The sequence below is a fragment of the Varanus komodoensis genome, unplaced genomic scaffold (assembly GCF_004798865.1).
Source record: "Varanus komodoensis strain SLA01 unplaced genomic scaffold, ASM479886v1 scaffold19, whole genome shotgun sequence".
Lineage (NCBI taxonomy): Eukaryota > Metazoa > Chordata > Lepidosauria > Squamata > Varanidae > Varanus > Varanus komodoensis.
This window is the reverse complement of record NW_025335550.1, coordinates 172,187-200,005: the sequence shown is the minus strand read 5'-3', so window position 1 is coordinate 200,005 and position 27,819 is coordinate 172,187. Positions and strand designations below refer to the sequence as shown.

Sequence of the window (27,819 nt, the reverse complement as noted above, 5' to 3'; positions counted from 1 at the left end):
ACTCCAGTTAGGATGTATGGTTGTTTACACACACAGAGATGTACATGTCAGCTTCTACCCCCAGTCTTCGAGGTATCTCCTATTTAAAACTCGGGGTTTTAGGCGTTAAATTACTCCCACGCATTTGAGGAGAGCAAAAGATCCCGCCCCCCCCAAAAAGGGAAAACCGTGTGGGGGGAAGCAAAGGTTGAGGAGCGAGAGCGGCATCCCTCTCGGGCGCCTAAGGGAGCCACGACGGGAAGGCTCACGCGTGCGGGGCGCTCGTCTGCACAGGGGAGGCCCGCCATTCGCAGCCCGTGGCGCAATGCAGGCCTTCCCCTCCGGCGCCCGGGCCCGCCTCGATTTATCTCCGCCCCGACTGAGGCGGGGGACGCGCGAGCGACCCGGCCGGCTGCCAGGGCTGCGGCGCCCTCCGGCCACAGGCAGCCGCAGAAAACGCCTCCCCCGCGATGCCTCCGCCCGCACCCCGCCGAGATGACCCCCTGGCGACCTCGGGCCACTCGCTGCCGCTTTGGGAAGGGGACCACGAGAAGCTGGCCAAGGTGGGGCGGGAAGCACGCCCGCCGCCGCCCCTGCTCCAGTTTGGGGGGAAAGGGGGGCCGCCTGTGTGGCCGCGAAGGAGGGATTTATTTTGCGGACGCAGCCCGCCACTCCTTCAAGCAGCCCAGGGTGATGCACGGGTTGTGCTATGCTCTTAGGGGTTGTCTCATTTTAGTTTGATACATTTTGGTAGTTGCCTTGACTACAGTACTTTGTAAACAAAGCCGAACAGAAGGAGCTAGATAGGGTTGTATTTATTAGATTTGTATCCTGACTTTTTCCCTGCAAGGAACCCAGGCGGATTGATACAAGCTTCTTCTCCATTTTACCCCTGAGTCCCAGTCCTGCACTCTAATTGCTACTTTTTACTGGCCTTTGGGTTTTATGTACCTCATGCGGTTGTTATGCAGATACAGTGGAGAAGCCTAGACATCACCTTTCTTACTGGGAAGAAAACAGGTAGAAAGAAAACAAATTAATTACAGCTATATCCCACTTCTTTCCTTTTGCAAGAAACCCAAGGCAGCATACGCAATCCTATTTTCAAGGCCTCACAACATCCCTGTGAGGTAGCTTAGGCTGAGAGTCAGTGATTGGTCCAAAGCCACCCAGTTAGCATCATGGTCAACTGGGAACAGGGATCCAGTTCTCCCAATTCTCAGTCCAGTATTCTGGTCACTACAACACACTGCACCATGAAGATGATAACACATGCAGCGTTTGTATGGTCCTTCCTCCTGCTCAGTCTTGCTTCACCCCCATTTTTTCTTCTCAACAACCTTTTGAGGTAGGTTAAGTGAAAAAGACTAGCTCAAGGTCATTGAGCATTGTGACTAAGCAGAGGTTTTAACACAGTCCCAGTCTGATAAAGCTACACTCCATCAAGGACAAAACTAGAGGAGGCTGTTTCTATTAATAGCAAAGTAACCAGGTTGGGTTTGGAGATTAACTCAGAACACTGGTGCTGCTAGGGAAGCTGGGAGCTAAGTATTTTCTTCACCATTCTTCCCAATACAAATTTCTCCTACCTCCCTAACAGCTATTCACCGTACTGGGGAAACAATACACCTTAGGTGCTATAGTATTGTTGTTATCACTGCTGCCATCACCAATGTGAAATCACCATTCTGCACACATACACTCAAAACGTGCACATTGCCTGGGCAGAAAAATGGAAGAAAACATTTCTTGATATGTCTTTTGAATAAGCTGACTGTATATGCAAAACAATATTAAGTGAAGCATCCCCTGTTTGGAGAGTTGTTGGAGATTAAAGTCAGTGTGAGGAAATATGGCATGGCTATAAAGAGCCTAAACTGCACAGGCACTGCTCACCGCAAGCAAACTCTGCAGCTTGGAGTCTTTTCCTTTTGCTTTTTTAACAGTGATCATGCTGCAGATATCATGTATGAACAGAACTTTAACTTTACTGACCAAAGGTAAACTGGTGGGGATTGAAAGATTTGATAATGTATTTTATTCTGACTGGATTGGACGCTATCCACCAGACTAGGCACAGCCAATATTCTCAGTTGATGGCTTGTATGGTTGCTTCCCATATTTATATTGTGCAACATCCTGGATCTTCACGTCATGAAATGTGGTATAGGAATGTTCTACATACATAATACAATAGCAATGGCTAATAGTTAATTCTTAACAAAGAAATAATTAGATTAATGGAACTTCCCCAGCAAATTAAGAGGACTCCCTTAACATTATAAGATTAAAGTATCTCCTGGGTAAGGCAAGAGACCAAATATTAATGTTCTGAGGAAGTGGCAATTATGAAGCTTGTGGCGGCCACTTCACAGACCAGCAACATGCTATGAGGAGCAAACTGGTCAATGCAGAGATTGAAAATAGACTCCAGGGCAGCACCTGTTCAATAGATCAGTTCTGATATATGAATAAGGAATTCCATTGACAGAATGGAAAGTATTTCTAATTCTTCTAGACTTGTGCATCTATAAAAGCAATGGTAGGAGATAAAGATTAAATCTTTTTTCTTTCACAGATTCATTTTAAAATTTTAAAAGGACATTCGGATGCTGTGACCTCCTGTCATTTCTGTTTTGAAGATACAAAAGTTATTTCAGCCTCTTATGACAGCACGGTAAAACTCTGGGTAAGTTGTTAGAAACCTGAATCAACAAATCCAAGTTAGCATGCAGCTGTTAGTGTAAATTGTAATTTACCATGTTTAAACTTTTAGTATTGAAAGTTAAAGATTGTTATGAAGTCTCTAAACATTTTGAAAGAAGTGTTTGTGTCTAATTCAAATAGCAACATTTCTGCTTTTTGCTCAGTGAACACTTGCTTTGTAGAACTTATTTTTATAGGATCTTGTGATGGCTTATTACACAGGTGTTAAAAATAATATTATACAGGTTTGGAAAATACAAATATCTGTCAAAAACATATTTAGCTTTGTGGCAGATGCCCCTGAATGTTAGACCTACCAACAGGTCTCAAGACAACTCACAACAGAGCAGCACAGTTAAAATAGTATGTAAAAACATATAATAAAAATCCTATCTTAAAAATGCCACCAAACCTTAAAATACCAAGTAAATAAAAAGGTTTTGTCCTGGCGCTGAAATGAATAATGAGTTGGTGCCAGGTGCACCTCTCTAGGGAGCAGGTTCTAAGCTGGGGCACCACAGAAAAGGCCCTTCTCCGGGTAGCCACTCTTCTAGCCTCCTTCAAAGAGGGCTCCCGAAGAAAGACCTCAGTGGAAGATATTAAGGGTTAGGCACATATATGTAAAAGGAGATGCTTCTTCAGATTTTCAGATCCTAAACTGTTTAGGACTTTGCACGTCAAAGTTAACACCTTAAACTGGGCCCAGACTTCAGCTGGTAGCCAGTGAAGATGGTAGAGGACCGGCATGACATGGTTACGCCAGCCAGTGCCTGTCAGTAGCCTGACTGTCCTATTTGGCACCAACTGAAGTGCTCTACGTGAGCAAGTGTAGTCTCGTGTAGAGCACATTACAATAGTCCAACTGGATCACTGTTGCTAGACTCTGCTGCACGTAAGGATGTAGTTGATGGACTAGCTGAAGCTGGTGGAACATGCTCCTCACCACAGCAGTCGCCTGAAACTCCAGAGATGGCTCTGGGTCGAGGAGCACTCCCAAACTACACACTCTGTCCTTTAGGGGGAGTGCAACCCTGTCCAGACAGGGCAGTTATCACTGTGATAGCTGATCCAGCTACCAACAGAACCTCTGTCTTATCTGGATTAAGTCTCAATTTGTTGGCCCTCATCCAGACCATCACACTGGCCAGACATGGATTCTGAACAGTCACTACCTCACCTGGTTTAGATGTAAAGGAGAGGTAGAGCTTGGTGTCACCAGCATACTGGTGACACCTCAACCCAAACCTCTGGATGACCTCTCCCAGTGGTTTCATGTAGATGCTGAATAGCATGGCAGATGGGATGGAACCCTGTGGTACATCATAATCCCTCACTACCACCTTCTTGAATTGGCCAGCCAAGTAAGAGTGGAAGCACTGCAAAGCAGTGCCTCCAACCCTCAACTCGGTTAGCCTCTCCAGAAGGATATCATGGTCAATGGTATCAAAAGCTGCCCAGAAGAACCAACAAAGACACACTACCACGTCCCTCTCCCTGCACAGGCCACTGTACAGGGCAACCGAGCAGTTTCAGTCTCAAACCCTGAAACCAGACTGGAATGGATCCAGATGATCAGTTTCCTTCGAGAGTACCTGGAGTCGTCCAGTTACCACTTGCTCGAACACCTTGCTCAAGAACGGGATAATAGTCACGAGTCTATAATTGGTGGCAACTTCTGGGTTCAGGGTTGCCTTCTTTAGGATAGGCCTAACAACCACCCCTTCAGGGGAGCAGGAACCAGCTCCTCCCTCAGAGAGGCATTTACAGCTTCCTGGACCCAGTTGGCTTTGGTGATCAGTCATGAAAGGCAAGGGTGGAGTAAGCACATGGAGGGTTGGACCTGCCCAAGCACCTTGTTCACATCCTCAGACTGCAGTAATTGAAACCTATCAAACAGAGGTGGACTAGGTGGTACTCTGAATACTTCCCCTACAGGAACAGAGCTAACTGTGGAGTCCAAACTGTGGCAAATCTGAGCGACTTCATCCCTGCAGTGCTGTGCAAATACGTCACAACAGGTCTCCACGGGTTCAAGAGGATCCATCTTGGGCCCAGAATGGAACAGGCCCTGCACCACCCAGAAAAGCTCTGCTGGATGACACTATCCAGGGTTAACTTAAACCTTGGGCATTCGTATCATGAGAACCAGTTGCATCCGAGGCAAGATCTTTTTACAATCTAAATGTGCTACTTTATAATCAAACTCCTCTTTATTTATTGAAGGATATTGCGAGTTCTGTCTCTGTTCAGACTTTTAAAGATAAGCACACTGGACCCATTTCTGAATGCTGCCTGAGTCCTGATAACAAAAGGTAATAATTCTGTTGTATTTACTAAAATACAAAATGATTATATGTTGAACTGAATTATGCATTTTTGTGGTACATGGGAAGAAACAATGGCAAAACAAAACAGACAGTGCAGTGTGATCTGAAAGAGTCAATAAAGAAATCCCAATTTAATTTAATAGATTTACAGTTTTACTAAAATGCAATCAGTTTTCCCACTGTGAAGTGATCACACCTAATGGTCATGTTTTGACTTCAAGTTCTGGATAAGCATCATGGCTATATGCTCCTCTCTTGCCCCTTTCCGTCATTCCTACTATTACACATAGGCTTTGCAGCAAAGTTCCAGGCTTGTACTAAACTAGAGTTCATTATTATTACACTGCATTTATATCTCAACTTTTTCCATCTTGCGAGTAATTCAAGGCAGCTTACATAGTTCTCCACTCCATTTTTATGCTGGCAGTAAGTAGCTCAGGCTGAGGTTAGGCCCACAGTCACCCAGTGAACTTTCAAAATGTGCGGAGACTAGAACCCAGGTCTCCCATGTGCCCAGTCTGGCACTCTGACCACTGCAGTGCAGTGGCTCTCAAGCCTGAACTCTGGGACCCCTGCATTTTAGAGGCTAGCAGGGCTCTTCTTTCTCTGTCACCCCTCTAGTTGTTTGGTCTGTCCCCCAATGCCACATCACGGGGTCAAGAGTTGTGCCAGGCTCAGGGAATTCTTCTCCCTGCAGCTGTAAATCCTGACTATGCTCAACATCCACCTGCACATTTTGGGAAGGTGCCCTCCTCCACTTCTTCCATTTCAATGTTTGAGCATTCCAGATCTAGGCAGAATTCTGAGACTGCGAGGCAGGGGATGGAAGGCTTGGGAATTGCACTTCTTTCAATAGAAGTGTTTTATTTACACCAGTTCTTTTACAGATGCAATATCGCCCTTGCAGAGGGCAAAACAAGTGATCTAGAGAGCATGGGGTTCTTCCTAAGCCATGGGTCTCCACTTGTCCTGGTGCTGGTGCTCTGCAGGCACAGGGGTATTACTGTTCCCGCATATATTTTGCCTGCCAGTCACTGGGTCATTGTGCTCTGCTGACTTAGGGAAATTTATAAGTGATTCTATCTGAATGAGAGGACTAGTGAATGAATCGTGTATGAACTGAGTGAGCAACTTGCAACTCCTCTATCTTCATAGGTTTTTTGCCTATGAATTTATGACAGAAAAATGTTACTCATTATAGCCAATTTATTCCCTGTATGTTTATTAATATTATCCATCCCAGTTTCCAATTTGAGTGTACCTGGAATAGAACAAACAAAATTGAACCATCTAATATATGAAAATGTATCTTCAATGTATCTAGATACTATACATGATATCAGATTAATTTGTCTGGAGTAGAAAAACACATAAAGCCTATATATAAAGTATTTTTGCTATCTTTGAAAGAATATATATGTGCTTAATGTTTAGGTTGATAACAGCATCGTATGATAAAACTCTAAAGGCATGGGATACTGAAACAGGGAAAATGCTTGTAAGTATATATTTATTTTCTTAAACCCTATTTAGTAACTGGAAACTGAATTTGCATTCCATTAAATATTTATCCTTGCAAACATTCTCCTGGAGGATGAGGGTGGCAGTGAGGATGGCTTGGTGAAGAATGTTGCAGTGAACAATCAAAGGAAAGGGTAAAGTATGCCCCCTACTCCAGCCCTTCACTGCCAGCAATCAAGTAGCGTTCTCTCTGTGTGCATTTGTCTGTCCTGGGGCTTCTACCAACCTTGAAACAATTTCAAGAGTGGGTTACAAAACAAAATTGAAATACATTTTTGTCCTTAAGCATGCAACCAGTTTAGTAAAAGCAAGCAGACCAAACTGAACAGTATAAACTTGCAGCAAAGACGGATTAGATTAAAAGACTTGGGGAAATAAAGAAGTCTTTGCCTGGAGCCAACGTGATATCTGAATAAATGCAGGAATGCCCTTCTAGGGAACTCATTCCTCTGAATGTGACATCGATGTTTCTGTGTAGAGTTCAGTTTCATCCTAAGACCTCACTCAGTTGGTACAGATTTTGTTCATGCAGTTTAAAAAAGCAATAAACACAAAAATTGCAAAATGTAGAAGCGTGTTTGTGAACACACCTTTCCTTTCTATTGTGGGGAGAAAAATAGCCATGGAGCACTTTTCACTGGGAAAACAGAAGAGAGGGCAAAGTACTGCCACTGAGTTAAATTTTAAGGCCTCTTTCTTTTCAATTACACAGAAAACAGGTTTGGCAATTGTTGTGCTTCTCCTATGGCTCACCTAATGTTAGATAGCTCAGCAACTACTTATTTAGGTACAGTTTAATTCAACTGCAGCAAAAACTGGTCACGACTAAGCCCAATTGAAACTAATGGAACATAAACAGGTATATACCTCTGGGGAAATCCTGGATCCATAATAATCCACTGAAGACTCAGGTGACCTCTGGGTCACAGAGGCAGTAGCCCGGCCAGCTTTTATCTTATCTGGATTAAGGATAGCCTAGTGTCAATTTTCTGTGGTCTGGTAAATTCTAGGTTAGGTGACTGCATTGTGTTATATGTTGGGTTGCCTTTGAAGATGGCTTGCAAACTGCAGTTACTGTAGCAATCAGCAGCCATTGACTGGACTGTGAACGTGTAAAGTGCATCCGACTCAGCTGCACTGGTTGTTAATTTGTTTCTGGATCGAATTCAAAGTGCTGGTTCAGCCTATAAGACCCTACACAGCTTGAGCCCTCAGTAGCTTAAGGATTGCCTTTCACCATATAAATCTACTCTTCTCTGTTGTGCCGCTTTTCAGCCATACTGCTGCATTTATGAAGCACTCCTTCCAAGTGAATTCAATATCTTCTTTCATGTGCCAAAGAAAGATGCGCTTACTTTTCCAGTTTAGAGGCCTGTTTCCCGTGTTTTGCTTTTGTTGTGTTCATCTAAATGGGTGGGGAGATTTGTGGATGAACACATTTTGTATTGTTTTTATGGTGTCTATTTTGATTTATGTAATTGTGCTGTTTATATTTCATTTTTGTTGTTGCTGTATTCTCTCTCTCTTTCACTTGCTCTGTGTTTGTGTGTGTGTGTGCGTGAGAGAGAGCGAGAGAGAGAGATCTGTAAGTTACTCTGAAACTGCTTTTTGCTATGGCATGTGACACCTACTTTTAAATAATAATTTAAAAATGTGACATACAACTAATACAGGCCTTACTGGTATTAATGTGGCTAAGTCACAACTAACTTTAGCTAATATTCAACTGTTTGGGCCTTAGCTAATCAGCCTAGAAGAAATAATCTCAATGGCTTCTGTTTCATCTCTAGTGGTCCGTAGAGCAGGATGGCCTCCTAACCTCATGCCATATTTCTCATGATGGTAAATATGCCGTCTCTGGATCAGATATGGAAAATGCTTTATTAATCTGCAGTGCAGAAGATGCAAAGCAGGTGACATTTCTCAGAGGTAATTTTTAACACTTTGGTTAATGTCATTTTCTTCATATGTCAGGAACTTGTGTAGGACACAATCTTGTTAGGCTGTTCCCTTCTCTCTTTGCATGTTGTTGAATGTATGTGGGTACTTTGATCCAGAATGCATATGGATTCCTTCTACATGGGGGTTGCCTTCTTCATCTGCTTACAAAAAAGCAAATCTACATGCGACTATTAATTCTATGGCTTAATACAATTTATTTTTGCTGGGTTTTCCTCAGTGCTTTTTTACAAGGAACATCTGAAATTGTCAGTGACTCTTGGGTCCTATTTTAACCTTCACAATTAGGTTCATTGACAGAACATACAGTGGGCCAATTTGCATGAGAAAACAGCCAAGACTTGTTTTAACCAGAGGTGCATCCTGGACACCATTTCCTGAATTGCCTGCCTGGGTATTGCGTTGTCCAAAATCAGGTGGCATGGCTTGTTTGTTAACTATGTAACAGGCCATGGGTACTTGAGGGCTGTCCCCCTCTTAAAAAGCCAAGATGAGATAACATGCCGAGATGACATGTGTGCCCAGGCAGGGAAATGGCAGCTGGCAAATGCTGGCATACCTCACGGATTAAATTTGATTGTGTGAACTGGGACTAGAATTTCATGGTGTTTTGTAAACCACTCCAGCCAACCATCCTCACCAAATAGGTGGCTTCTGACCAGCAAGTGTAGGGAAGAAAAATAAGTAACTGTGGCTAATTTCCCCTCAACATGCATTTCACTCAAGAATTGCTTGGAAGGAATAAAGCAACTTGCACACTGCCTCCTGCATGCTCGTTGTTTCTGCTTTCAGTTAAAAAAACCCAGAAACATTCTTGGGTTGTTTTGTGACATGTGGACACCAGGAACCATGAAGTATTCATGGTTAAACAATGCAGAGTTGACCCAAACACTGTCCATAGTTTGTTGTTAAGCCTGGGTTTTTTGTGTGTTTTTCTGGGTTCAAACATTATGAAATAACTCTCAAAATTGAAAGTAGAAATAAGTGCTTTGGAGCCAGATGCTTTTTGCTTTCCTCATCCTTGGCAATTTCTGGGCTGATCAACCCAGCAATTGTGGCATGACATGGAAGCTCACTCTGTGTGTGTGTGTGTGTGTGTGTGTGTGTGTGTGTGTGTGTGAGAGAGAGAGAGAGAGAGAGAGAGAGAGAGGAAAAGAATACTTCCTCAGTATGCGCTGTTTATTGCAGTACATTGGGTTAACAGAATTAACATGGCAATGGCATTACTGCTTCACCATGAACGAACTGCCATTATGTCTTTCATTTAGATCAGGAATGTGTAATTTCTTGGGGTAAGATGGCCACATTGCCTTCTCCAAATCCTGCCATATCTCGCCATTGGTAAATTTGGTATGATAGTGGCCAAAACTGCTAATTGTATTTGAGAATAAGAGGTATTCTCCCCTTCTGCCTTGTTGTCAAGCAAAAACATGCTGCTGCTTTGCTGCTGCCAGTTCCAGTTCAGTGGTGGGGCACAAAAGAGGCTGGGCTGGGAGGACATGCAGCCTCAGGCAGCATGTTGCCAACTTCTCTATGGCATTGATTGGAAGAGTTAAGCTTTGATTTCCTGCTCTGAACCCCCAGAACTTAGACTTTAAAAAAGGATTGAAAATAACTTGAAAACAGATAAGGGTAACCATCAGTACCCAAATATGAATAACAAAATGTCCCTGGCCAAAGTGTTTACCATCTATAATCTTCCGTGGTAAAAAATTGGAGTATTTTTTTGTTTCAGAGTATCACAGAAGCACAGTGAAGAGATGCCGGTTTGATCCTCATAACCAGCGAGTAGCTACAGTATCATCTGACATGTCTATAAAATTCTGGGATATTATAGCACAGTCCACCACAATCACAATTGAACGGTAAGAAACAGTAATGCAATGAACGATGTGACTGTCATTAAACCTGCTTCCTCAGTGTGAAATTGATAGAGGATACTTTGGACCACAGAGCCAGCTCATAATTTTTTCCTTATCTACCATGTCCAAATCGGTGTTGCTCCTACTTGCACTTCACAGGTGGTTATCTAAAGCTCTTCCCATTGACTAAAAGCAAAGCCCCATGTTATGTGCTTAAAAATAATAGCATCAGAAACAATGAAGGCAATCAGGAAGAGCAGTAACTGTCCTGTGGACATTCTCTCCAGGAGCCCTGCAGAAATCAAATACCCCACTTACTTGATAGAGGAGTAAATCTGTAAATATTATAGCACCTGGTTCCAGTGATTTTTAAATCTCTTTCAGGGCACATAATAACGCAATCGCAGACTGCTGTTTTTCCTTGGATGGTCATTTTTTGTGTACAGCTGGTTGGGATGAAAACATAAAGTTATGGGATATCAGAACAGGAGAATTCCGTTCTCATGGGCCCATCACTTTGGAGCAAGGTCATATAGGTATCGTTGGCTGCTGTGATATTAGTAAAGATGGTGAGTCACATAAAACAATGTATGACACTTTTTGCATCTGCTCGTATGTGCAGGGTGTTATTTTCAGATGAATCACAAGGGTGGTATTCAGAACACTAATTCAGTTCTCAGTCTGAAAATGCAGTGATTTTCCATTTTGATTAAATGGTTGCCCATGCAATTGAGGTAAACTGAACTTGGTGGCTTCCATTTCTCTGTAATACACCTTCTAAAGCACTGCTTAGTTGATATATTCATTAAGATTAACTGTTAAGAGAGCATGTATGACTATGTTCTGAATATTCCAGCAAATGTTATTACATAGCCAAGGACCATAAATGGTCATTCCAGAGCTAATGTAACAATAGCAGATTTCTCGCCACCTTGAAGGCATTCAGGAATATCATTGGCTGGTGAATAATCATCCTACCAACTCTTAAGTGGTTGTTCTCAACTCTCCTGTATGATATTTTTATCTTTCTATAGTTACTAACCACAACATATTTTATATATAACTGTATCATATAATTACACTGAGGCTACTCAGGCTCACATTGGTTGTGTGATCATCTGTGGCTTGATCCTGTAAGACAAGGGGTGGAGAGCATTGACAGGGGATGAGAGGAGATGTCACTGGCAATAGCAAGAGTGGAAGGGGTATAAGCTTTTGTTGCTCTTGTTGGGTGCCTTTCTAGCTATTTCCAACAGACCACAGTGAAGGTCACCATCCTGCATGCAGATGTCATAACAAGCCATTCCAAGCCCAACAACAATTCCTGAGTTCCTAATGGTGGAAGGCAGCTCATAATGGACAAACTGCTCCAGACTCATATGTTACAACAAGCAAGCCTGAAACAACCCATGGTGCCAACCCACCATGTAATACGAACCAGATCGATGTAAAGACAATGGTTTCTGTGGGGTTGATGACTGCAATACTAGTGTAACATTCCGTTCCATGAGGCTGCAGGCTGACATAGACACATGCACCAGAAACATAGTCGCTGTAACTCACAGGACCATTATGCTAGTTTTCTAAGTGCAAGGTACTTTTTCATGGACAGACAACCTCTGTGATAGCAATATAATTAACATAATATAATAATTTTATGTTTCAGCATCAGTTTTGGTGTCTGGAGGTTATGACAAAACAATTGTTATCTGGGATACACAAGAAGCATATAAAAAGCTAAGTTTAAAGGTACTATGTAAGCTTTCATTTTGGCAAAGGGGAACTTAAGTTTGCTTCCATAGAAGTCAGCTCTGAAAATACAGCTGACATTGGGTGATATTTTTAACGCTTTTTCTACAATAATAATTCAATGACCACTTTTCTTCAACACATGACATTGCAATAAATAATGTGTCAAGTTCTTTGTACATAATGTCATTGTAATATCGTCATTACAATATTATTTAATATCAGTATGTTTCTGCCCTTCCTTTTTTATGCCAAGAAGTACCCTGCTAGTGTGCATCAGAAACCATCGTCTGAATGCCTCACCTGTCTAGCGCTGCTCCCAGCACCAAGGCCTGGGCTCAGAGCCTATGCATCAGCTATAGGCAAAATCCCCCTACTGAAAAAGTGAAACAGGACAGTAGTTTTTCAACAAGAATGATAAAAACAAATCTATGCAAGGTTTGCTGAAGAATATTTAAAAGTGTGTTAAAAATATTTTGGAAATGCTTTGGTGAGAAGCTGAAGGAATTACTTTATATTATAGCAGGACCTCTGATAGAACATAATATACCTATTTTGCTCCCTACTGCCACCATAAAAAGACTGGATTTGAACATATACACAGACATTTACAACTGAAAAGCATGGAAATAAGAATGAAACTAACAATACAAACCAGTGCATATTTACACAGAAGTATATCTCTGTGAGTTTCATTAAACTTACCTACTTGTAAATATATTTAGGATAGTAGCCTAAAATACAGCCAGAAGGCCAGATTTGAGCCACTGTTTCCTTGCAGGGTCATGGAGACTGGGTGACAGACATTGCAATTAGTACTGACAAGAAGCGGCTTGTTTCTTCCTCAAAGGTAACAATAAACTTAAAGAAATAATTAGGATTTCTAGGGAAATGTGCTCAAAGGTGAAAATCTTTATGGAATGACCCAGGAAGTCATGTTCTAAAATTAATGAGGAATATTTTCAGGTAGTGAAAATGAATGTGTGTTTGTGTGTCTGTGGGCAACATAGGATTTAACAGAATCATAGAACGGCAGAGTTGGAAGGTACTAAAAAGGGCATCAGTTCCAGTTTGCTGCTTAAAATGCAGGACTCCAAGTTCAAGTATCCTACCAGAGAGCTGTCCAGTTGCATCTTGAATGACACTAGTGCAGAATTGTACACAACCTCCCTAGGTAATTTATTCCTTAGTTATATTGCTCCAACAGGACATGTTTTTCTGATGTTCAGTTTTAACCTGACTCCCTGTAACTTGAGCCTGTTGTTGTTGTTACACTGCATTTATATCCTACCTTTTTTCCTCTTGTGAGGAACCCTGGGCAGCTTACATAGTACAACTACGACCCCGTGAAGTGGGTTAGTCTGAGAGTGGGTGGGTGACCCAAAATCAACCAGTAAGCTTCATGGTCAAGCAAGCACTAGAACCTGGATCTCCCAAGTCCCCAGTCTAAGGCATCACGCTGGCTCTCCAGTCCATGTCCTGCGCTCTGGCTTGTGTGAGAAGAGATCCCAGCCCTCCTCCTAGCGGTAACTTTTCAAGTACTTGAAGAGTACAATCATATTTCCTCTCAGTCTTCTCTTCTCAAGGCTAAACGTGAACATTTCTTTCTCTCCTCATAGGACTTTGTTTCCAGTTCCCTGATAATCCTTGTTGCCTCTTCTGAATCTTTTCCAGTTTGTTCACATCTTTCTTAAACTGTGGTACCCAGAACTGGACACAGTACTGAAGATGAGGTCTAACCAGAACTGAGTAGAGGGGAAGCAGTATTTCACATGATTTGGAAATGATACTTCTACTAATGCAAAGCAAGAGAGCATTTGCTTTTTTGCATCTTCTAGCCCACTTCTAGCTAATTTGCTAATCGGGATATCATGACGCATTTTGTCAAAAGCTTTGCTGAAGCCAAGACATGCTATGTCCACAGCACTCCTGCAGGCCACCAGGGAGGTTACCCAATCCAAAACGGAGATCATATTAGTCTAACAGGATTTGTTCTTGACAAATCCATGCTGGCATCAAGTAATTACTGCCCTGTTTTCAGTGTGTTTGCAGACTGACTGCTTAATAACCTGCTCCGGATTTTTCCTGGGATTGATGTCAAACTGATTGGTCTGTATTTCCCAGGGTCCTTATATGTAGTTCACTGCCTTATATGGGTGCAGTTCATGGCTTCCCAAAACAATTACAATAATAACATCAAAGACTGCAGATCACCATAACAAATATAATAATGATGAAAAGGTTTAAATATTGTGCCATATGAAGAGAGCAAATGCTGTTGAAAAAATGGCACCAATAGACTTGCTTGACACAGGGTTGCCACAAACCTTTGATTTGTAAAAAATGCAGTATCTGCAAAGCACAACAAAGGAAAGCAGAATAAAACAAGGTATGTCTGTATACTTACAGAAGAAAAAGAAAGGTATTTCCATTGAGAAACAGTCTCTTAATATTTCAGGACTGTACTCTGAGAGTATGGGATATTGGAAATGCCAATGCTATCCCTATGGTGATTCAAACCATAAAAACAAGAGGCTCAAAGCTAGCTAAGGTCAGTATATTATTTACCTAATAGAACTGACAGATGTTCTTAACTGCTCTCCAAGAATATGTACCTCTGTTTGTATTCGGGGGTCGCCTGCCTTCACTTTACTTTTAACTGAGACCATAGAATGCTGTGGCTCTAAAGGCAAAGCACAAGAACCCATTGTGAGTTGTTACCCATGAAGTTATAACCCATGATGGGTTGTCATGTTGTATGAACCCAAACTGATCTGGACAGGATGGATGGCAACAAGTAACCCTGACAATCCATTGGTTTTAGTAGGGGTCATTGTATCCACGAGGGGTTGCTCTATTGTCCAAAGATGGGCAGTGATTCCTAGTACCCCACTCCTGGTACTGGACATCTCTTCCCAAGAGCAGCAAACACCCCTTGCCACTTTTGCCAAGTGGCTCCTGAGTGACCACCACTGCCCCCATCCCAAAAATGCCCAAGTGGCGCTTGTTGGCAGCTGACACGGCCTTTCCCCTGCTTTGCTATGATTGTGAGCTTTTTTCACTCCAAACATTGTTTTTCACTAGAAATTGTGGAAGTCAGTGGTCAAGCCAGCTTTCATGATTCTGACCCACCCACCCCCTGTTGGCAAAGGGACCCACTCCCATAAATTGGGAAGCTCACAGTTTTTAATGTTCTGAGGGTGGTACAATTTTAGGAACAAGTGCAAAATTAGGGGCACCCTTAGGCACGTTTCCCTAAAACACCCAAAGGGGGTTACCACAAAGGGGTTTCCATTCCCTTTTCCTGTGCTAGGATGACTACATGCAGGGGAATTTTTCAGAAATTGCAAATATTTGCAAAAACTAGAGGGGAGTAAAAATGCTTGGCACCAATGGGCAATTCCACCAAAGTGCCACCAGGCATAACCTGCAAATGCACCCGGAGATACCGAACTGTACCATTGCTCTTAGCACTTCCACAAGGAGATCTGTCTGCCTACATGTTGTTTGTTAGAATAAAAATGCCAGTTACGTTTGAGTCACTGATATGTGATTTCTTTAAAACTATCCAGTGTGAAGAATGTGAGAAGTCTTTCCTGATCTTTCAGAATGATGAAAATGAAGTGGAAAGCAAGTGCGTGTTTTGTCGACTCTCTACTCGCAGCACGACTATTTTACCAGTGCCCCCTCCTCTGCCTCCTGATCTTTAAAAACATTCCACAACGAACCAGTGTAAAAATGCTTTCGTATGTTATATTTTTTAAAACAAGTTTTTTTGTTTGTAGTTTTGTTTGATGTAATACGTAGAAAATATTTGTCTGCAAATAAAGAAGTTTTTTTAAAAGTTCAGGAAGAATTTGAAATTCTCACAACCACTTTCCACCCAACTGTGTGATAATGTTTTAAAAGTCTTTTTTTGCCAGAGTCTACAGAGGAGGAGGTGCCAGTTATGTCCCACTATTTGGCAAGCATAAAGTAAGAGTCAGCATTCAAAATGCAATATGAAATAGATTTATACAACTGGTAGTTCCCTGTGGCTCTAAATGTGGCAGCAGTGGGTCCAGCTGTAAGATGGAACAACACAGTATTTGAAAAACATTTATATCTGTACAGGCATATGCATACACGGGTTTGGCAAAGAGAGAACTGCCTGATTTAGGGAACACCGGAACACTTCTTTTGACAGTAAATGTAGAACCCTGTATTGCTGCAGAGGGGGTTTCGTCAATTCACTCATTTAATCTTGTGGGAAGACATCAAGAATTTTTTTTTTAATTTTCCCCCCTTTTAAATTTTTTTTGACAGAAAAAAACCATAAGTACAAAACTTCACAACAACAATAACACATAACCAGAACACATTAAGAAAAGAATAAATGATAGAGTGCACCCACCATCCCAGAGATCAATACTATCACCATTCACATACTAGAACAATTAATAATATATACTTCAATTATACCCATATCCCATCCAGAAATGCATATAATCTTGATTGAGTTTACAGCCTTCACCTTCTATCAGTACTGCTTTTACAAAATCTTCCCAAATTTCATTATATTTATTTGCTTACATTAACCCCATCAGGAAACATTATATGCTTCCCCACTGCTATGCAAATTATTTGCAGGATTCTTTTCCAGATATACGAAATGCAGTAAAATGTGAATAGCAGCTGAAGAACTAGATTGAGGTGTTTCCTAAAACCTGCATATGTAGCGGACCAACTTCGCACGAGCCAGAGATGATCGGCATGGATCGCTCCGAGGAGGAAGAAACGCTCACGCCGACCTTGTGCGCTTCGCCGGCTCCTCCTCCCCTTCCTGCCTCGCCTCCAATGCAGCACTTTCTCTTTCGAAAGTCGATCGCCGAGCAGACGGCTCCCTCAGCTACATGAAGCCGGCTCCGCCACTCACCCTAGCGGCTGGCGCCGTGGCTTAGTTGGTTAAAGCGCCTGTCTAGTAAACAGGAGATCCTGGGTTCGAATCCCAGCGGTGCCTGCAGGGTCGTGCCTGCATTTTGCTCGAACGGTTATTTTTTGACGCCCAGCGGCGCTCCTTTCTGGGCCGGAGAGGTAGCTGCTGAAGGGGAAACGTGCAGGGAGGCGCCCGCTGCTCCGTGATAAAGCTACCCCGTAAAGTTTCTTCTGCTGCGCGTTGATGTGCGCAGGTTTATAAGGGGCATGGCCAAGATTCTTTAGCCCTATCTGAGTACGTGGTGCGGATCCCGTAAGCAACGTTCTTGCCACGTATAAACACAGCAAGAACACAAGGCTATGCAAATCTGGGCAGAAAAACCTTCCTACGACTCTCATTACTCGCAAGTATGGCGGGCAGAGGAATGCCGGGAGGGTGGGGTTTTTTCCCCCCTCACTGCCGGTGTAGGCATAGGATTGCACCCTTAACTCTCCGAACTGCTTGCTATATACAAGCCTTAAAAATCGTGGGTTTGGGTTTGTGGCTCAACATCAACACCATGTTCTAATGTCACTTAGATTAGAACATAACAAGATCCGTCCACTCCAGTGGTCTGCTCACACAGTAGCCAACCAGCTGCTCATGGGAATCAATGAGCAGGTTATGAGTGAGACTGCACTCTCCTGCCCATGTTCCACAGCAAGTGGTGTACATAGGCAAACTGCCTCTGATACTGGAAGGAGTATATGGCCATCAGGACTAGTAGTCATTGATAACGCCCCTTCTCCATGACCTTGGCCAGTCCCCTTTTAAAGCCCTCCAATGGGTGGTCATCACCACACCTTGTGGGAGCGAATGCCATAGAGGGACTCTGTGCTGTGTCCAGAAGTCCTTCCTTTTCTCTGACCTGGATCCCCCACCAAGCAACTTCATGGGATGGGGGATCCAGAAGTATTAAGAGAAGGGGGGTCTTCTTAACCGCTTTCTCCACTCCATGCATAAACTGTGTATCTCCATCATGTCTCCCCTTACTTGCTTTTTCTCTGAACTAAAATATCCCAGCATTGTAACCTTTCCTCACAGGGTAGCTGCTTTTGTCCCCTGATCATTCTAGTTGCTCTTTTCTGTACTTTTTCCAAATCTACATTATCCATGTGGTGTGTGGTGACCAGAACTGTACACAGTATTCCAAATTTGAACACACCATAATTTGTATAAGGAGAGTATGGCTGTGACAGTTTTATTCTCGCTTCCTTTTCTAAGTTTGCCTGCTTTTTCACAGCAGCTACACACTGGATTGTCATCTTCATGGAACTGTCCACCACAGCCCCAGGATCCTGTTCATGGTCAATCACTACCACTAGCTGCAATCCTGTTGGAATACAGAGGAAGTCGGGATATTTTGCCACAGTGTGTATCACTTTGCACTCGCTTGCCTTGAACCACATTTGCCATTTTGATGCTGATTCTCTCAGTTTGGAGAGATCCCTATGGAGCTCCTCACAATCCTTCTTGGTTTGTTGTTGTTAGTCGTGAAGTCGTGTCCGACCCATTGCAACCCCACGGACAACATTCCTCCAGGCCTTCCTGTCCTCCATCATCCCCCGGAGTCCACTTAAGCTCAGGCCAACTGCTTCAGTGACTCCATCTAGCCACCTCATTCTCTGCCGTCCCCTTCTTCTTTTGTCATCTAATGTTCCCAGCATTAGGCTCTTCTCCAGGGAGTCCTTACTTCTCATTTGGTGGCCAAAGTATTTGAGTTTCATCTTCAGTATCTGGCCTTCTAAAGAGCAGTCAGGGTTGATCTCCTCTAGGACTGACTGGTTTGATCGCCTTGCAGTCCAAAGGACTTGCAGGAGTCTCCTCCAGCACCACAATTCAAAGGCCTCAATCCTTCGGCGCTCAGCCTTCCTTATGGTCCAACTTTCATAGCCATACATTGCAACTGGGAAAACCATAGCCTTGACTATATGCACTTTTGTTGGCAGGGTGATGTCTCTGCTTTTTAGTATGCTGTCTAGATTTGCCATAGCTTTCCTCCCCAGGAGCAAGCGTCTTTTAATTTCTTGGCTGCAGTCCCCATCTGCGGTGATCTTGGAGCCCAGGAAAATAAAATCTGTCACTACCTCCATTTCTTCCCCGTCTATTTGCCAGGAAGTGAGAGGACTGGATGCCATGATCTTAGTTTTCTTAATGTTGAGTTTCAAGCCAACTTTTGCACTCTCTTCCTTCACTCACATCAAGAGGCTTTTTAGTTCCTCTTCACTTTCTGCCATTAGAGTGGTATCATCTGCATATCTGAGGTTGTTGATATTTCTCCCAGCAATCTTAATTCCAACTGGTGATTCATCTAGATGGCATTTCTCATGATGTGCTCTGCATATAAGTTAAATAGGCAGGGCGACAGTATACAGCCTTGCCGAACTCCTTTCCCAATTTTGAACCAATCAGTGGTTCCGTGTCCAGTTCTCACTGTTGCTTCTTCACCTGCATATAGGTTTCTCAAGAGACAAATAAGATGGTCTGGTACTCCCATCTCTTTAAGAACTTGCCACAATTTGTTGTGAGCCATACAATCAAAGTCTTTAGCATAGTCAATGAAGCAGAAGTAGATGTTTTTCTGGAACTCCCTAGCTTTCTCCATGATGCAGCATATGTTGGCAATTTGATCTCTAGTTCCTCTCCCTCTCCGAAATCCTGCCTGTACCTCTGGTAGTTCTTGGTCCACATACTGCTGGAGCCTAGCTTGTAGGATTTTGAGCATCACTTTGCTAGCATGTGAAATGAGTGCAATGTGTGGTAGTTTGAACATTCTTTGGCATTGCCCTTCTTTGGGATCGGAATGTAAACTGACCTTTTCCAATCCTGTGGCCACTGATGAGTTTTCCAAATTTGCTGGCATATTGAGTGTAGCACTTTTACTGCATCGTCTTTTAGGATTTTGAATAGCTCAGCTGGAATACTGTCACCTCCACTAGCTTTGTTGTTGCTCAGACTTCCTACGGCACATTTGACTTCACATTCCAGGATGTCTGGCTCGAGGACAGTGACCACCCCATTGTGGTTATCAGGGACGTTAAGCTCTTTCTTGTATAGTTCTTCTGTGTAATCTTGCCACCTCTTCTTAAACTCTTCTGCCTCTGTTAGGTCCCTGCCATTTTGGTCCTTTATCATGCCCATCTTTGCATGAAACGCCCATTTTTGCATGAAACCTTCTTGGTTTAACCACCCTCAATAGTTTGGTGCCATCAGCAAATCTGGCCACTGCATTCCTTACTCCTAATTCCAGATGGTTTATGAATCAATTGGAAAGCATTGGTCCTAATACAGAACCCTGTGGGACTTCACTGTTAATATCCCTCTACTGGGAGAAGTTAGCATTTATTCCTACTCTCTGCTTCCAATTCTTTAACCAGTTACGGATCTGTAAGAACGCTTGTCTCAGTCCATTACTGTTAAGCTTGCTCAAGAGCCCTTGGTGATTTGTAGACATAAAGGTAGAATAATTAAAGAAAAACAAGAGTGAAAGAAAAAAATATGTTTACCTCTGCGTATATATGGCAGCCATGGTGCCTTCTTACACTTCTCCAAAAGAGAGGAAATGCACCCTCAAAAAGAGGACAGCCTCTGCATATGCTATTTTGTATGTATATTTGTACAGTTAGAAATAATTTCTACAGATTAATTTATATAAAAATACATAATGGGAAAATTGGCCAGGTGATCTGTGCATTTATTCAGTCTCTTCTTCAGGGAAAATGTAAGGCTCCTATTCTTCAATCTTATAGTTCAATATCTTTTAATCAGAATTTAGCACTGGACAGCATTTTAAAATACAGAACCGTCCTATGTAAAGTGGGCACCCAGCCACCTAGCTGTATTTTGCCAGCTTGTAGAACAGATCTGTTTTATACACCAAAGCGTATTTATCAAATAATATAAGTAACTGATAAATAAATAATGCCCTAGGAAAAGAAGGTGCTGCCAGCAATCGTTAGACCACTGTGTCAATTTTATTGTTTTTCCTCTTGCCCCAGTTAATTGTGCTGATTGTAGGAAAATTAGTGCAATCCTATTTGCATCTAGTAAAAAGTAAATCCCTCTAATTTCAAGGAAATTACTCCCAGGTAAGCAGGTCCAGAACTGCAGGCTCAGCATCTAGCTGGCACGGGTTACCCTCTTTGTTCTTCCATGTCTTGTGTTTCTACTTGGAATGCTAAAGAGGTTGCTCAGCAGATGTCCATTAGTGCTGCATTACTTTCAAAGACAGGATCTTGTCAAGGTATGGTATATGAGCATTCCTTCACATCCAGAATTTTAAAATGGCATTGGCCAGCTTTATTGCTCTCCGAACATGCCTCAGCAGTCTTCCGCCTTTCCAAAATCCCACCTATTCAAATCAGGTAGCCTTTAAAGCAAGGAGGGAAACCACAGGAATGGAGCCCGGGCCCAGTGCCCTGGAGTCCCAATCTAATCTCTGGGGCTCCCTAGATAACTGTGCCCCTTTCTCCTGGCCCTGACCTCTTTCCAGCAACAACCAATTGTTTTTATTTTATTTATTTATTTAGAAAATTTCTATGCCGCCCCATTCGCCGAAGCCAATTGTTTGGTGGTTTCTCAGTTACTGTGCAGTTCCCTCCCTCCCACCTGCCTGCCTAAAACGCTGAAAGGGTTTGCACTAGCAGAAAGGGCTCTACAGGACCACATACTAGCACGCTCATTTTGTATTTTGGCCACACCTCTTCGCCTGTGCTCCACCTAGCCACTAGGATGTGTTCCCCAAGACCTTGTCCGAAATCGAATTAGCCTGTGCCTGTTTTGAAGATATGTCTGGCTTTCACATCTTCATATTTTTCCAAACTTCCAGATTAAGTAATTATTTAGAAGAGCATATCCCACCTCTTAATCAAAATTTCCTCAAGACGGCCCACAAAAATAGATTGTAAAGTACACACAAAAGCACCAGCAGTTCTTAGTTCTCTGGCCAATGGATATGATTGCCAGAATGCCATCGCTGGACAAACTAGCAATTTGAAGCGAGTGTTGGTTTGCTTTTTGGAAGGGAAGGGGGAAAGCAATCTTCCTGCAGTTGTTCCATCTTAGGCCAATGGCCCTCTCTCTTCCCCTTGTCATGATGCTCTTCCTGGAGGAAAGGGGAAGTCCTTCCAAGAGTCTCTTTATCTCTTGGCTGGTGGCAGAGGTCAGAGTAAGCTTCCTTTCAGCTCTATAGCTCGACAGAATAAAGTTGGAACAGCCACCAGTTCTATTTATTTTCTTACTGTCATGAATGTGGGTGGAAATGCATAGGGGTGCATTGTAAATTTGTGTCAAGAAATGCTTAGTCAGACCAACAGTCCGTCCAATCCTAAGATCAATTCAGTATATCCTGCAATCAACTTCATTACTACAGAGTGATTCTCACTAACCTCAGTGAGGTTTATTTCTTTATAAAATGAAGGATTTGCACCGTCAGTCTCAACGTGGTACAACTCTAACAGAACTTATGTCGCTGTCATACTGCTGACATAGCTACCTTGTGCTGTCATAATTTGGGATTATACCAATATCAAGGGTTTGGTAGGAATTCTATCCTGATCCAGTCAGCATGACTCAAGGATGGGATTGCAGCTGTAACAGGAGAAACAGTTTATTAGATACTAGTATCACCATTTGTTAAAATGTTAGTGTGATTACCACATGATGGTGATGCTTAAATCCAGATAATTTGTAGGAGCTAGCATGAATTCTTGAGCCTGGAAGCAAGCTTGTGGGACTTGAGTATTTCTTGATTTATGTCTATTTTCCCCTTTTCCTCCTCCTGTGGATCAGTCTCACTGAAGTATTTTTCCACCACTTTTGTATTATGTACTATGTTTTGACATATTAAAAATGGCCTTGCAAGCATTTTCAAAGTGGACTTTAATTTTCTTTGCTAAGGAGCCAAAGATCAATCAATTGTTAATTGTACCAAGAACAAAGGGAGTGGGGAACATGGAGGAATTGCTGTTAATAGTTCCTGTATTTGGCTGAGTGAAACACTGTGCAATTCAGGGACTCCTTTGACGACAAATAATGTACAGGTATTCCACTTTTTTCTTTTAAACAACCCATAGCAGTGTTTAGATAGAACTAAGTTTCTTTGCAGAAAAATATCAGTGAAAATGCAACGAAAAACCTAGAAAACAATAGCCACAATCCACTAAGTTCTGTTTATAAAAAGAACAGGACTGCAAAGTAGAAAATGTGGTCCGGACATTGGAGTTCTCCTGCACTGTTCTGATATCCCTTCCTTTCTTATCCTTTCAGCTGGAGATACTGAGATTTGAACCTGGGAGACCTTTTGCACTGAATGATGTCTCTCTCCATGTGGCATAATGGACCATTTGCATGTATTTACAATGACATTTTAATCTTTTCCAACATGGTGTTTGCACTGCATCCATAGTTTGCTTGAACTTCAACTCAGATGGGAAGATTTGTAGAGGGACAGATGAGTCAACTTCAAGGAGGAATGGCACCATTTGTCCCAGGCCTACGCCAGCCTCCTTTCTGTGGGCGCCAGCAACATTTCTGTCTCTGAAATAGCTATAGAGCATTTCAGGGTATTTAAAAAGGCCCTGATTTTGTGTGGATCCATTTTTCTTATAGGATGATTCATTACTGTGGTAAACAAAATCATTTGGTTCCTGGACAATAATGGTGCTTGTATTATATGGAAACAATAACAAGATTGGGCAGAAACATCTTTAATGCAAAGATGCACCCTCCAGATTGAAAGATGACTACATTTCCCAAAATTCCTTGCTATGCTAGTAGTTGCAATCCAAAACATCTGGAGGGCACCTGGTGACCTATACCTGCTTTAATATAAAACGGGTGTTGTGTGCCTGGCACAGTGCAGAGTCTACAAACTGGACATGTGCTTTGGTACAGTTGTAATCTCTCTCACGGGGCCCAGGAGCAGACAGAGTTCATAATGCTTTATTATATACACCTGTACCTCGTATATACCTGATGCATCCATCTGACTTACAAGCAATCAAAATAGTTGCCAACATGTTTCACATCTCCATCTACCCATTTATCTATTTGTCCATCTCTGTGCTCTCCTCATATCTATTTTCTGTTCTCTGCCCCGGCTCTCTGTCTGTCACCGTTCTTTAATTCTTTCATGTATCTATCATCTGTCACCATGAAAACCTGGAGTTTACACACTGGCCTCTACAAGTAACTTATATAGCACTGCTGGGGTCTGCGTGTGAATGAGCAGGAAGGATTCTCAATAAAAATAGATTAAACTGGCTGTTTTGTGAATGATTAAATGGCTGGGAGCAGACACAAGAAGCAATTGATGCAGCCTTTTTGAGTAGAATGGAGTTGCTTGGTACAATCATATTATTCATCTCAAAACAGGCTAATAATAATAATAAACTATATAACCACAATATCTGTCAGTTGTGATGATAGTTCCAGATTTCAGTTTTCATCGAAAGTGAACTTGGGAGCTCCTCAAAGAGACGGGCCAGGGGAGAATGTTAGGACAAGACTGAGCTGGATTGCTAAGGCATAGTTTAGCGAGGTTTGCAGATCATTCCTCTGGTGCGATTACCTATGCAAGTGCACCCAGTAAAATAGAATTTTTCCACCTGCACACCTCGGGGTGCAAGACCCCAAAATGTTCTGATTTGGGCTTGGATTGCAAAACCTTTATCCTTTGGACCAAAATCCATTTTGTAGAAGCAGTCCAGCACTGGATAGGACCAAAATACCTGGTTGGTCACTGGCAGCAGGGGCAGAGAAGTGTGATAGGCTCACATCTAACAGCCCTGGAGCATATAAACAACAGCATTCTGCAGTATCTTTGTTGATTCCACCAACCCCACCAAGAATATCTTTGACTAAAAGGCCCTGCCCTGCTTTTTTGACTTTTGAATTAGTCAAGGACAAGCTGTTGCAAACAGAACTGAAACACAGAATGCAGCTGCAGGCAGTGAAGACCATGTCAACAGTATGTACAAATGAAGTCTGGAAAATTAATTTGCATGAATACAGTGACAGAAGAAATATTTTCCTTTGGGAAATGTTGGAGGCTATAGACTTATTTTTATATGCAAAATATGCCATGCATCCACATTTCCCAAAATAAAGATTTAATAAGCCCAAAAGAAGAAAGCTGTGAAAAGTCCATTATTTCACATTTAAAATAACTCATGAATACCAAGCAAATAAATTGAAGAAAAGGTTTAATCTGAGATATACAAATATAAATATAGTAAAAATTCAAGGGGAGGACTGAATAAAATTATGGAATAATCAAGCAATCTGTATCTGTGCATTATAAAGATCAGTTCTAAATTAGTATTGTAATCCCTGAGTTCTACTGCATCAGTGATATTGTTTTATTTGTTCTCTTTTATTGCTTGTTTTCAAGACATTTTGCATTTCTGCAAGAGGCTTTTCTGCTCTACTTTTGGTTTTGCCGCATAACTGAGACCTGAATGCCACATAGGGATTGTTTGCTTTCCTGCTAGATGTTCTCTAGGTGGCACTGTGGTATTGTGGAATAGTACAAATACATAAAAGAAATTTGTCCCTTCTTTCCCTTTCACAATTAAATGTCCCTTTTCCTCCTGCTCTAAAAAATGGATTGCCAACTAGACACAAAAGTAAAAAAAGAAAACATTGTCTAAAGAACATCTAAACAACTGTGAGTAGGAAATGATGAAGCAGAGTTGGGAAGAGTTCCTGTTTGTGGACTGTATTTTTTACCTTATGTTCTCCCAACCAAAGTCAGGTGCCAAAGATATAAAGAATTCTGAGCCTAGGAATTTGTTTTGCATACCAGAACTGGATGGAGCTCACTCTCCTTCTGCAGACAAATCCATTCTTGGTTATTTCAAGCTTTGCTTCTTTCCAGAATCTAATGAAAATGGAGAGTAATGTTGTTGATGCTACAAAAAACTGGAAATAAATCCTTGCTTATCTACTGCTCAGAGAGATACTGGAAGATCCTCATATACCTTCTGGCCAACCCTAATATAAAGTACATCTTCAGTGTGTATTAGCTTCAGTCATCTGATACTTTCTAAGTATTTGATTTTATCTGTAAAGTTATTTCTCTTTACAGATGGAAATGGAATCCCTATATGATCCTATTTTATCAAGTGTGATAAATGTAGCATGGTAAATTAAGCACGTTTGAACCAATACACATGGTTTTTTCTGCATGCAGCGACCAGGCATGTCTACACTCATCATAGCTAACAAAACTACACACACAATTTTATTGTTGTGTTCACATGTGTTCAGATGAGGTCCTCTGTAATTTGTAACTCTTCCTCTTCCCCAACAAGTCTGTTTAAAAGAAAGGTGTGTGTGTGTGTGTGTGTGGGGGGGGAGGATTTTCTGCACAAAAGTTTATTGTCTTAGGAATCTTCATGGTGATTTATACCAGTCTGCATTTAGTGCTTAAAAATCATTAGCCTTTGCCCTTGCTGCTGCTCTGTGTGTTTAAGCAAGTTTTTGTACTTTTGTAGCCTGCCTTGGAAGGGCAGTGCACCCTGAAAAGCAGATTAAAAACTGACATTTTTCATCTGCTGGGGAATCTGTAAGTTACAGCATGTACTTCTCTCTAAAAACATGCATAGGATCACACCATTCCATGCATTAAATTACATTATGTTCCATGAAGAAAAGCTTCTTTTTTTTTTGCCATTCCTGAACTTACTGAATGTCAGCTAGATGGGGTGACTGGATCCTTGCAGACTGTGAGAGCGTAAAAAAACTACAAAAAACGGCCAGCAGTGCTAAAGCAATCGCTATCTCTTGGAGAAGCATAAGGTTCGAGGCCACCCACCACTGCGCTGCAAGCATTTCACGCCCTGCTCTGCCAGCTTGATGGGTTTTGTTGGAGAGCCAGGAAGAAAGGTGTCAATGTAGATGCTTGCCTTGATGTCAGACAAAGACTTTCTTATTTTTCCGTCCCTTTTAGTATCTTGGGTACAGTGCTGTTATTGTGGTGTGTTGCTTTTTCATTTATCTGCTGGGTTTTGGTGCTGCTTTAGTTTGTTGCATATTTTATTCTGTATTATACTTTATTTTAAGCTGCCCTTGCAATTGGAGGGTTGAAAGTCCTGAGCACAAATACAGTAAATAAAAGTCAAACCATAGATAATCAATACTTTATATATGCAGAGACTACATACCTTTAATACCAGATTCCAGGGACAAACAGCGGGGGGGGGGGGTCACTTTTAGATCCTGTTTTGGAAAAGCCCAGATCTATCTGTCTGATCACTATTGGAAACAGAACGATGGTTTAAATAGACCTTGTTTTGTTCCAGCAAGGCAATCTGAATGTTCTTAAGTTTTAAGTCCTTTGTAGATGACCTTATATGAATCTCAGTAGTCTACAGTGTGAGAAAGGATCAAGTCATAAATGTTTTTGTCTCATAAATAATTTAGCAATGTGAATTGATTCCGCTAAAAATCAATATATAAATAATTACGGTATCTCAGCTTCATTTCCCCCCCTTTCAATCGGCACAACAAAGCTCCAGTAGGCAGGAAGGACATGGGTAATTCTTTAAGAAAGGATTAAAAGAAAACAGTAAAGGATAAAGATGATGAATGGGTTAATGAATGGAGAATCTTTTACTGGGCAGTTGTATTACTACCTCTATGAGCCATAATTGAAAGATTACTGCTCAAAAATCCAGGGAACAATGATTTTACAATCATAGGCCCATAAAATCATTGAGAATTGGCTGGTTAGATTAGGAAAAATGTGCATTGTGATTTA

At 42.0% G+C, this 27,819-nt stretch overlaps 1 protein-coding gene and 1 non-coding gene across 2 annotated transcripts; both read left to right on the top strand.

Moving 5' to 3' along the window:
• Positions 1–449: 449 nt before the first annotated feature.
• WDR88 (WD repeat domain 88) lies at positions 450–15,950 on the top strand. Its single transcript, XM_044428056.1, has 11 exons — positions 450–542; positions 2,558–2,668; positions 4,909–4,997; positions 6,447–6,510; positions 8,324–8,462; positions 10,228–10,357; positions 10,739–10,923; positions 12,021–12,103; positions 12,885–12,953; positions 14,562–14,654; positions 15,676–15,950. The coding sequence occupies exons 1-11, from the start codon at positions 450–452 to the stop codon at positions 15,811–15,813; spliced, it is 1,194 nt and encodes a 397-aa protein (XP_044283991.1). The 3' UTR covers positions 15,814–15,950.
• A 1,078-nt stretch (positions 15,951–17,028) lies between these two features.
• Positions 17,029–17,102, top strand: TRNAT-AGU. Its single transcript has one exon. It is a non-coding gene; the product is annotated as a tRNA-Thr (tRNA).
• Positions 17,103–27,819: the final 10,717 nt, after the last annotated feature.

Excerpts from the sequence above, each read along its gene's own strand:
- WDR88 (XM_044428056.1), top strand. The coding sequence starts at position 450 with ATGCCTCCGCCCGCACCCCGCCGAGATGACCCCCTGGCGACCTCGGGC. Across the intron at positions 543-2,557 it reads ACCACGAGAAGCTGGCCAAG|ATTCATTTTAAAATTTTAAA; the intron begins GTGGGGCGGGAA and ends TTTCTTTCACAG. Across the intron at positions 12,104-12,884 it reads ATAAAAAGCTAAGTTTAAAG|GGTCATGGAGACTGGGTGAC; the intron begins GTACTATGTAAG and ends GTTTCCTTGCAG.